The 11,213-nt window shown below is 45.1% G+C and overlaps 3 protein-coding genes across 3 annotated transcripts; 1 reads left to right on the top strand and 2 right to left on the bottom strand.

The window, feature by feature from the left end:
• Positions 1 to 3,106: 3,106 nt before the first annotated feature.
• Positions 3,107 to 3,846, bottom strand: EI90DRAFT_3130434 (uncharacterized protein; the record flags this gene model as incomplete). Its single annotated transcript, XM_039064306.1, has 2 exons — positions 3,107 to 3,323; positions 3,377 to 3,846. The coding sequence occupies 2 exons, from the start codon at positions 3,844 to 3,846 to the stop codon at positions 3,107 to 3,109; spliced, it is 687 nt and encodes a 228-aa protein (XP_038911094.1).
• A 1,742-nt stretch (positions 3,847 to 5,588) lies between these two features.
• Positions 5,589 to 7,321, bottom strand: EI90DRAFT_3077015 (uncharacterized protein). Its single transcript, XM_039061705.1, has 7 exons — positions 6,815 to 7,321; positions 6,692 to 6,754; positions 6,535 to 6,642; positions 6,365 to 6,481; positions 6,228 to 6,304; positions 5,991 to 6,161; positions 5,589 to 5,921 (listed from the first exon to the last, which is right to left on the bottom strand). The coding sequence occupies exons 1-7, from the start codon at positions 6,980 to 6,982 to the stop codon at positions 5,639 to 5,641; spliced, it is 987 nt and encodes a 328-aa protein (XP_038911095.1). The 5' UTR covers positions 6,983 to 7,321; the 3' UTR covers positions 5,589 to 5,638.
• A 2,764-nt stretch (positions 7,322 to 10,085) lies between these two features.
• On the top strand, positions 10,086 to 11,213 carry EI90DRAFT_3077025 (Caleosin related protein-domain-containing protein). Its single transcript, XM_039061706.1, has 4 exons — positions 10,086 to 10,391; positions 10,539 to 10,619; positions 10,695 to 10,803; positions 10,914 to 11,213. Exons 1-4 carry the CDS (start codon positions 10,222 to 10,224, stop codon positions 10,992 to 10,994), a joined length of 441 nt encoding a protein of 146 aa, XP_038911096.1. The 5' UTR covers positions 10,086 to 10,221; the 3' UTR covers positions 10,995 to 11,213.

Below are 11,213 nucleotides of genomic sequence, written 5' to 3' on the forward strand. Positions count from 1 at the left end.
TGAAAAGCTCTATGAGCTCATATGTTATGGAAATGGGAAATTTCCCAATTTAGACTCTTATGGGCCCTGCACACACCCAAATCACATGATATGTAAATAATTAGAGTTTATCCAATTATTAACCACCTAAACTACCACTTGTGAAAACATCTGTTAAACCATATGTTAAAATATCTGTAAAATCGCATGAGCTCAACCTCTACCCCCTTCCCTCTTCCTGCACCTCGAACGGACGAAAATGGGCACCTCCGGCCCCATTTTTGTAACATCATACCCCCCCCCATTCCCTTTCCCCCTTCAAATTTCCCCTCATTCCCCCTTCAAATTTCCCCTCATTCCCCCCTCAATTTTCCCCTCAATTCCCTCCTCAATTTTCCCCCCATTTCCCCCCCATTTCCCCCCCATTTCCCCCCCATTTCCCCCCCATTTCCCCCCCATTTCCCCCCCCTTCAATTTTCCCCTCATTTCCCCCCCATTCCCCCCCCCCCAATTCCCTCCTCAATTCTCCCCCTCAAATTTCCCCTCATTTTCCCCCCCATTTCCCCACTCATTTTCCTGCATTTTCCATAAGTAATTTCAGATTAACTGTAATGTATATCCCTAATTAGTCTATATATTAATTTGGCTATATACCCTTGGTGTGTAGTGCTGCATTGGGGGCTGAAAGTCAAGCTCAGTTTGTTCAGTTTCCTATATGGTAGGGACTTGGCTGTGACTCATCACATGATGCCAGAGTCAATGCTCTTAAATTTTAATTTTGATATCAGGTAAATTAAACACTCAGGGAGCTCATATAGATTATAGTCCCCTGTGTGCAAATATAGCTCTATGAGCTCTCAGACCTCTGCATTCAGGTTTGCTGATGTGGGGTGCAGTCAAGTTCTAATTGAAACATTAAAATAGCTTAGGCAAGGAAGGACAATGAGAATTCTAGGCACAGTCTGACTGCAGCAGTGCCACAATTCAGTGCAGCTGAGTGCAGTAGAACTATAGCATGAAAATTTCATTTTTTATTCATTTTGAGGACAATACACTGTAAATAAATCCTGTAAATACAAGGTAGAGCATGAAAAAGGAAGGTAACCCAAGGAGTATAAAAGGGAGACTGTCAGGGCATGGACGGTTATCCAGCCGGCCTGGACCCCTATCTGGATAGGTTGAGTACCTGTAAGCCAATATCTGCATGTGATTTGCCATAGTTAGAATGCAGGTTGTATTCAATGCACTCTTTCCGCTATCACATCACCCCTTACCCATTATCGCCCCCTTATCTGCATGATCTATTCTCCTATCTCATGTTGCTTCTCTATCGGCCACCATGTATTCCCAATGTAGCCACACTCTTATGAGTTGCGGAACTCATGTATATAAGGCCTTATTGCCAGCTGGGTTGGCTCCCCAGCTTTAACAACAACTAGTTTCCCAGGGAGATTCTTACATGCAAACTGATGTGCAGACTCTGGCAAAGACCCTTTCTGCAACTTTATGCCCCCCTCAGAGAAGTAAGAAAATAGAGTATTATTTGTCTCAAGCATTTCTGGTTATCACTCCAGTGTGAAAAAAGTGAAATACAGTTAATATTGCCACTGTAGTAAAAGGCAGCAATCAGGGAGAGAAATATTAAGTAAATATTTCAAACAGGAGAGCTGGTTAACACTCCAGATTTCAAAACACAATCTAAACCCATTGATGGAGCAGAATCTTTGAAAATTCACCAAGTAGAAGATTTACTTCAGGTTAAAATTCCAGAATTAACAATCCTACACAGAATTATATCTAGATAAAGTGAGAAATTACACTAAGGGAACAGCTCCACAGGGCTTTGTTCATCTGTAAGTCATTTCTTAGGGGCTTAAGACAAACCCATAAAATAGAATTAGCCAAAACACTTGGATTGGTACTATATTTACAACAAATCTACTAGTACAAAACTAAAGAACCAGGGAACAGCTTGGTGGTGGTCTCATTAGAACCTCCCAACTGACTTTCCTTCATTCTGTTAGAAACCACCCCTGCCTAATGTGGGCATTTAGTGTAATGATAACACACTCTTGGTACCTATGCAGGGTTCTGCGGTTCAACTCCCAGAATGTCCATATTTTAGCATTATGGTTCCCAAGACCACGTGTACAAATTCCAACACATTCTCTCCTTCAACATGAAATGAGGTCACCAATGCAATGGACTTAAGCCAAGGTGGAGTCAAAGTCCAAGGTTGGGGACTGACAGGATCTCAGAGTGGAGGTACAAGCAGTGCTCAAGTTCAGGGTATGGGACAGAAGTGGGAGGTCATACCTTGGCAGAGGTTGGCAGAAGAGAGTCAGGAGGAGAGGAAGGTGGTGTCAGGTCCGAAGGTGGAGATCAGAGTGGACAGGATAGGGTAGGACTCCAGAGGTGGAGGGAGGGTCTGGAAGTCAAATCAGGATCAGGTATGTATGGATATGACAATTGCAATGACACCGATGCACCTGGCACTTGGAACAAACTCAGGACACTGTTCTGCACTGAGGGCCACAGTTCCATTGCCATGCTCCATTACTGATTCAATTCCATGCACTATGATGCCGGATTACCAAGGTTGAAGATGCTGCTCATCACCTCAAAGATGTCAAGTCCCCCATGATCCCCATACACATCATAAACATCCTGATACACGATCTCCCAGAACCCTACTCCCCTCTTGTCATTGTTGTCAACACTCTGTTGGATGACCCCCTTCACTCAGTGGACTCCACAACCATCCAAGAAGTAATCAAGCATCTCCTAAATGAGGAAATCCACCTTGCCCATGCTGCATCCAGTGGAGGAATTTTGGCTGCTCAAATCGCCAGGGAGGGCAGAAGCCCTAACACATGCTATAATTGCTGGGAATGTTACCAGCTCGCTTCAAATCAAGAGGCTTCAACATCCCATCAGGGCCGTTGCCACGCTATCCTTACGCCTTCACTCACACACAAGCGGTAAAATGGAGGTAGAAAGGGGAATCCGACAAGAAAATCCCCATCAATTACAAGCATGAAGGGCCTCCAGACAAAGTAAAACCAGCGCGGATACCAAACAAAAGTTGAGACCTGGCTAGGTAATCACATGGAAAACAAAATGCAGGCTAATAAACTTCAATCCACGTTTCATCGACATTTTCATTATGGCCCCAGGGCCTAGGGTGGTAGCCATGTTTGATTTTCATACGCTCACGGACAGACCAGTGGTAATGCGGCTTTGAGCGAGCCTTCAAGAACTGCACCCAAGTGTCTGGGGGATCACCTCGGTCTTCACCTGGTGTTACACCTCGAGGAATGCAGCGCGGCCGGAAAAAATTGAAGCTGAGTATTTCAGTCAGTTGGGCAATGTTGTGAAGTGACCAAACTGAGCATACCGAAGCCTCAACTCCCACAACCCCGTGTGCTTGTTCTGCACAAAGGTTATCTTAGGTGTCAACTCAAGGACCCACCAGAAGAGCATGGATATGATGCCACCAAATTCATCCCACTTCCACATCCCATCATGCGCTGGTGCAGCCAAATCCTTCTCGACAAAGTCTAGGTCATATATGACGCCAGACTTGAACTCTTGGTACTGGAGGAATTTTGCTCGCAGAGGGTGCTTATTTTGTATTTCTACATCAGCATCACTCGGTTTGAATTCCCTGACGTCTGGAGGTTGCCCCCAATCATCACGTGGAGTGGCTGTGTCTGGGACCACGATGTCACCACCGTCGTTGGGTAATAGGATGCCATAGTGAGCCAGTCGGACAGGTCGCCAATGAACATTAAGAGAATATCTCATGTCCGCCTCGTACAACTCGCGGATCATCCAGCGAAAAGGGATGTTTGCAAGTGCAGGCATTTCGTCCGGTTCGTTTCCTCCGCCGACATCTTGGAGTGAGAAATGAGACTGGGGAATTCGTGGGACAAAGGTAAGCCACCATACCGTTGTGTCCGCTGTAGGAGAAATAATATTCAAAGAATAAAACAATGATCTATCAGAATAGTCAACGAACAGGTGACAAGTTCAGACGTTTAACAGATCTCATGATCTTTATGAGACTGGACAGACATTAGAAGATCATTATAAAATATCTACACCCATGTAGAATGAGATTTAATCTACTACAATCATGCCTAGAGCTTGACATAGGTGTAATATTCAAAGAATATATCCCTACAACAAGAAAATAGCACATAGACGGCAGAATAAGAAGGAACATTGGGAAAGAAATGTAAATATCTCGGGAACCAGTAAACTTTTGACTGTAATCTTTTTACCATCTGGAAGGACTGTTTCTTAACTTTATCCACGGTTTTGTTTCATTCTAAAAGCTTCAAAACTGACGGAGATATCGCTCAAACGGCGAAACACCTTATAATTCATATATATTTATTTGCTAATTCTTACAAAAGGTAATGTGACTCAAGGGAAATATATTGGCGCCTGGAAGTCTGGCGGACCGAATACCATATGATAGAGTATTCCCCGGCGCGGGCGGACAGTTTTTGATCGCATCAGAAGAGGAGAAAATGCTAAAAAACCGGATCTTGTATATTTTCCCATGATTCATCAAAACTTTTTGATTTTAAGCCCAAATAAATCGGAACAAAGGAATGATTGATGATCTGGATCTCGGATCATAAGCATGAAGTGATTCAGAAGTCCGCGGATCAGTTAATTAATTGGGAAGGCTCTAGAACATTAGTAATGATGTGGCTTCACAAAAAGGGGTCAATTAGAGAACAGTCTAGAAAGTTCCTTTATAGCCGAGTCATTTCTAAAGATAACCGTTCGTAATTAAGGCGGTGTAGAGCATAGCTTCAGCGCTACAAGATCCCGCTGAGATCGGCCCAAAAGACAAAGAAATGAATTACTTATTGCTGAGTCATGTCCTAAGTCCATTATTAAGTTTACACAGCCCAAGCCCCTATATCATTCTAGAACTATCTATAATACAAATGTAGCACATGTAACTAGTGCGAGGCGTGGGAGTAGAGAGGCCTCTGAAAAGCATAAAAGGCCACCGCTTCTGCCCCCTCTCAAACCTCAGGTAGAAATAAAAGTTTAATTCTCCTCACCAGTGGTTGGTTCGTTTGCTCCAAAAGATAAAAGCAAATATTAGTTGTTAGCTAATATAAAACTAACACGTCACTCTAAGCGTGAGTTAGGGTCAGTTAGACACAGCTGAACAAAAGTGTCATAGTGAGAATTAGTGAGAATTTGGTGGAGGGACTTCTTAATTGAATAATCTCTCAGCAATACTTGGTTATCACACCACAGGAGAAAAGTGAGCGATCCTGAACCTGCTAGATAACTAGCACGCACTCTAAGCGATAGAAAGAGCAGTTTGGTCACTCCTGTATTGAGTAACATTTATTGCGGAATTATTTTATTAGCAGTTTTCCTTCAGTAAATTATCAGGAAAATCACATCCTACTGAAAAGTGGTAAATATAGGTGTAATATTGACTAGAAATCATAGTAAAGTCAATATAGAATTTTATCCGTAGACGATCTATACATCAGGTGAGATCGTTGGGGGGTGTTTATTGTTGTTTAGACAGTGAACAATCATATATTTGGCAACCAAAACACGGTCAGTACGCAAATCAGCACAAACTCTAATATCGTTATTGGACATAGGAAACTGGTTACATAAGGTGATCCAGCTCCGCTCCTTCACCGCCTGCAAACCAGACCTCTTCCACGTCCGACGGGGACTCCTCTTCCGGAACCAGCGGCCAATTGTTGTTGTATCCGAAACGGTACGTCACGAACGGCTTGATGAACAAAGAGAAAAGAATGTTGATAATAAGAGCTCTGAATCCAATTATCCAAGAGACTGCAGCGTTGGTGTTTGAAGCATGGTGTTCCGATCCCTCATTTCCGCGCGCTGTTACTATGCTTGAAAGTCTCCAAGGTAACGGTATGAAGCTTATCACGAGCAAAAGACGGAAGGTCAGCGAATTTGCGTGATACAGGGCCTAACCTAAGCGCTGTTACCTAGCTCGTCTCTCATCCAGAGCCATCGCATGCCTAAACACTATCGCGGAAGAGGTGCTTTGGGAAAAGGGCAGAGTGCGAGAAACAAGGTTGCCAGCCGACAAAACAGTATCCCAAAGTCCAAGAAAATCAATCTTAATGGCACGGCAGGCATCTCGTTTGTACTTCGAGCTGAAGCGGGAGAGGATTCTGAATTAAGCATGGATCGGTGTGTTGCCACGTGAGGGATTGGCTTACCGGGGTGCGTCTCTATTTACGTCCTTGTAAAGCTCGTCGGCGGACTTGACATGCTCCCAGGGCGGCAAAAGCCCGGCCTATTATGCAGGATTAGTCCAACACACACCACCAGCATCACAGATCAATTATGTCTGTACCGTATGTAGCATCCCAGCTAGAGCTCTGGCAACGTGTGCGCCTCTGGAGAAGCCAAAAACGCAGATTTTGTCGCCTTCTTTCCAGGCGGACTGCAGAAAACGGTACCCCTCGTAGACCTGCCTCTGGTACATTAGAATCACACCGAGAATCCTTCTATACAAAGACTTACGCGATCTTCGGTGCACGATGCTACGGCATGATCAATGAAGTTAGAAGCCCTTTTCCCAAAAGATCCCAATGTGTACTGCTGAGGGGCGGACGATGTTCCAATGATGGCCTAACAGAGTCTCAGGACTCGAAATTCAAAGCACATCCAGATTTCGGACCTGATAGTATATCAATTGTTTTGGGTGGGACTTCTGGAGGCACGAGAGGAGATGAATGACATTCTGCAGAACCATCGCAGTCAGAGTTCGGTTTAAGGCGATGCGCGGCTTTGGATATCTTACGGTATTCCTTTCACCATAGTCACCTACCGCCACCCCATCAAAGCAAAGAATCAGCGTACGACCTGGATGAACCTGGGGGGTTTCTCCAAGCTCCCCGAAAGTAAGTTCAATTCCGGGCGGGCGTTTACTCTTGGGGCTGCCCATGGGGGAGTTTGGGGGTACACTCATCTGGAGGGTGAAGTTTCTCTGCACACAGAGTCACTCGTGAAAGTAAGAGGCTAGGTTATCGTGCTGGGGTTTGCCCATTGTCTCTTAATTGAATTGTTGTACCGTTCGTGCATAACGGCCCCCGTAGTGGACACATGACACAATCCTCGCTTCAATCAGGCCTTGTAAGGTAGGCAATGACGTTGTTCAATCCGATAAGCGGCTGGCGCGCCGATGCAAATCACTGGTCACGAGTATCAACGGCGATGTCGCGCATGTCGCGTAGGGCGGCAAGGGTATTATTCTCTGCAGCGCCATCGACACTTGGCACCGACAATTCTCACACTTGGGAAGCGGCTTTCCTAGCCATCTATTGTGCAGATATAGACATTAGCAAACACGGCTGCTCATTTAGCTCATTGCAATGCAACGTTCAAACTATGCTGAGTGTAGGAAGCGCATGAACTCACAGCGTGGCCCAAAATGAATCAGAATACATAGTAGCTTAAGAGTAGCGGAAGATGGTGATGGCAACAGTGATGGTGAATATGGGAAAATTATTCCGATCCACCGGAGCGATGTTGTTGGGGGTGCGTGGAAGTGGTAGGGTTGATAGCGTTCTAGCCACATAGACTAGTGTCAACGGATCGGACACATCTAGAGTAAACTTGGCACAACGTGACCAAGACAAGGGCGAATCCATGTGGTAGCCATATCATATCACCTAACGCTCTACCGCGAGATTCTTACCTCATTCATTTATCGAAGGGCCACATTTCCCACGATTGTACAGCGAGGTGATAGTGGACCAAGGTTTGGTTTCATGGTTTCACTTCAGCAGCACCTGCAGCATGCAGGGAGAATGGAGAGCGAAACCAAATAGATTCCCTCACGACTATCATACATCCTGATCTTACAAGATGATAACGACTCGTAGTACCAAAATAGTCCCCTTGCTCCACATCTCAAAGTTTTCAACCACGGTATCTGGCCCATCGCCATCCCTGGTGCACTGAGAACCGTACTGCTTGTAAACCTAACGAGTGTTTATGATCTCATCTCCTGTGAATCGCTTACGCTGCGCTTCGCTCCAAGTCTCGTCTTATTCCTCCCCTCCGACACCATTCTAGTTACCTGAGGTTGACTTCAGGAAGCCGGCCAATTCTAAATCTGATTCCTTCGACCCCTTTACTATTTTACAGTTATATATCTGATCTGTTCTTCCAATATGTTTATCGCCTATCCCTATCCTTGAGACAAAGGTTGGACTGCGCGCTGACAACGATGGTTATTTAAAATTAATGTTGATCACATTGGGTAGATCTTTGAGTGAGTGTCGGTTCACTTGGCAGTTGTGAAGAGTAAATGGTTTAACGCTTTCAGGAGGAGAGAACACTTCAGGGCAAAACACTGGTATATATATATATAGGTGCTGCCAGATATCGGTTTGCAGGCGAGAAGTATAAGGAAATATCCTAAAACCCGCCCATTTCTCTCATTATGACGCTAGTTTGGGGTTCGCATGGCCGCAACGCGGGGCTAATTGTCTGGAGTATTGGAATTATGAACTAGTCGCGGATTAGCGCTAGGAAATATGTACAAGCGTCAGACTAAGTCTGCTCCAAGTGATGAAAAGAAATCTCACCTCAGTTCCAAAGATGTGAACTGAGGAGAGAGGAAAGAGAAAAATCGCGCGAGGTGGCTTTTAAGCCATCCTCGACTGCGTTCATCGACATGGGTCCCAAAAGTAGAAGCATCGGGCAATCCTTCATGGAAATGCCCGTGCGCAAGATCTATAGTCCACAGCGTACAACAAGCCAAGAAACAAGATATTTCAACATGGAGACTGGGACCCGGCCCCTTTCAGCAGCTATTATGTCATCGTAAGGCAGATTCCTAGATGCACTCGAGACATTAGCATGTGGACAGCCCCTCTAACTGAATCGCCATGCACATGGCGAGCTAAGATGACGCAATATAGGCTCCACAGTATCGCTTACAACTGTATTTGGTGGCTTAGTGCCTGGAAATAGACCTTGGCAAGTAAAGTTGTCACAACGAGAGTCAGGTAAAGATGCATGATTTGTCTAGGTATCTAGCCGCGCAGGAAATGCATTGATGGCTTTACAAATCTTTTCAATACAAGCTCCAAACCCGGTTGGCGGATCGACCGCCAGAGATTCGATTCTGTGCTAATGACACATCGGTATGAAAGTAGGGACGACTACACCAACATTACATCGAGACGCTTCGTAAGCGGCTCTGAAAGTGTTAGTCTGTAGCTTAGGAAAATCGAGTTACGGGACAAGTAAGCCAACATTAATCCCTATCCAGCACCACTGCTTATGAGCCATGACCATACACTCTTGCCCTTCCGCAGAAGCTTGCACTTTAGTTCGGCTTATTTAATTACACGCTAATTGCGTGACACTCTGTACTTATCATGTGAAGATTTTCCTCCGTGGCTTCATCTTGAGCGCTTTGATGGCATAAGCACACTTTACGGGCGCTCCGTTCAACCAAGTGTTCACTATGACGATTAAAAATTAAAAATTGATATGTCATTGTGACAATTTGATTTCGCGTGATCGAACGAATTATTGGTCAGGGAGATTTTTTATGCCCTACCTTGCCCCAACCCTCCATCCTTTTCCCCAACAAGACCCCAGCTCGGGCGTACTACTCACAGACAAGGCGACCCGTTCATGAACTATGAGTGAAAAAACCTCTTTGCAAAAGGTGACATTTTCCTTGACATACCGCGAGAAGCTCCGCTTTCCAGGCTAAACCTAAACATTACGCTCCCTCGGTTCGGGCGCTTCTGTAGCATGTTGGTTATTTCGATCCCGATGGCGACGATATCGTCTGGCCTGCAGACACTTTTCGCGGAGTTCGCAGTAAGCCTGAATTACTTACCGATCGCGCACAAGTTTATATCATTCTCCCCCGTTAATGCGTCTGCAATATATATAGCGCTAGATTGTAAGTACGATCCCCACCCAATATTTTTCGCTATAACGAACATCCCGATGTTCTTGAAAAAAAAAAATCCAAAGTCGGGCTTGGAATCGCGATTCTCTTCACTATCGTCGTTCACCTCGCATTCAGTTATCCATCCCTCCCGCGCCCGATCTACTCGCCTAAGGATTCGCTCCTCCACATTATACTTACCATCCCCTTGTACCTTTTGAGTCTTATTCCTGACCCCTTCTTCCGGTAAAGGAACATCTCTCTTCGTCGGCACTAATGATGTGACTGAGATGTTCATTTTCCGTTTCTGCTGGCACTCCTACCCCGTTCTATCCCTTCACTCCACTCGGAGCAGAATTTATATCAAGAATATCAAGTGGGATGTTCACGGGACTGATTCGAGGGCGTTCGATCCATATGGGAATTTCGTCAATGAGAACTTTGAAAAAGTATGCCCCTCGTCATTTCCAACTCACTTTCGTTGAGTGAGGTGTTTTGTTTTTCTACACCCCACGAACACGCATTTTAGATCTTCACGTATGTATGTCTTCAAATATCGTCCTTCACCTATGGTAATCCCCATTCCCATATTTTTTTGTTTCCTCAGCGAGCATTCCACTGCACCTGAAAAGGACTCGCTTACGCTTTGGGAAACGGTCGTCATGATTTGGAATCTCCACAGTGCAAAGTAAGCAAGCCAACCGCTACCAGCGTTCGGCACTTTTCTCACACGAGTACATTTACGGCACCACATTACCACTAGTGATTTCTTCGGACCCATAGCGAGTTTGGCAAGTTTCCTCATTGCGTATTACCTCCTCGCCGGTCCAGATGGAAAAGTCAAGAAAGCGCATCTCAAGACGGTATACGATGTATGTTGATTAATCCTTTCCTCTCTCATATATATCATCGTTCTCATCCTTTGAACTGTCCTGTTTCGCACCGTGCTGTTTTTTTTGTTCCTTGTCCTTTTCCTTATTAGGGTTCCGGTTTCCATTCTATTGCTAGGCAGGTAGCGCTTGGAAGGAAACGCGGACAGTTAGATCCAACGCTCAAATTCTGAAGAAGAGAAACATGGTAAGCAAATTCTGGCCAACCCATAGCCTTGGCTATCGGAGAGTTAGGGCCTTACACCCCTAGTTGCTGGTTACGGATATGGAGAGGGAGAAAGGTTTATTAGAATGTTAGCGATTTACGCTAGCGTTTTACGCTCAGTCAATCGTTGTTGAACTGATTAGATTGGAACTAATTACCTAGCGTTTTACGCTAGGGCACATGAGGG

The sequence above is a fragment of the Cantharellus anzutake genome (assembly GCF_015039405.1).
Source record: "Cantharellus anzutake strain C23 chromosome Unknown EI90scaffold_66, whole genome shotgun sequence".
Lineage (NCBI taxonomy): Eukaryota > Fungi > Basidiomycota > Agaricomycetes > Cantharellales > Hydnaceae > Cantharellus > Cantharellus anzutake.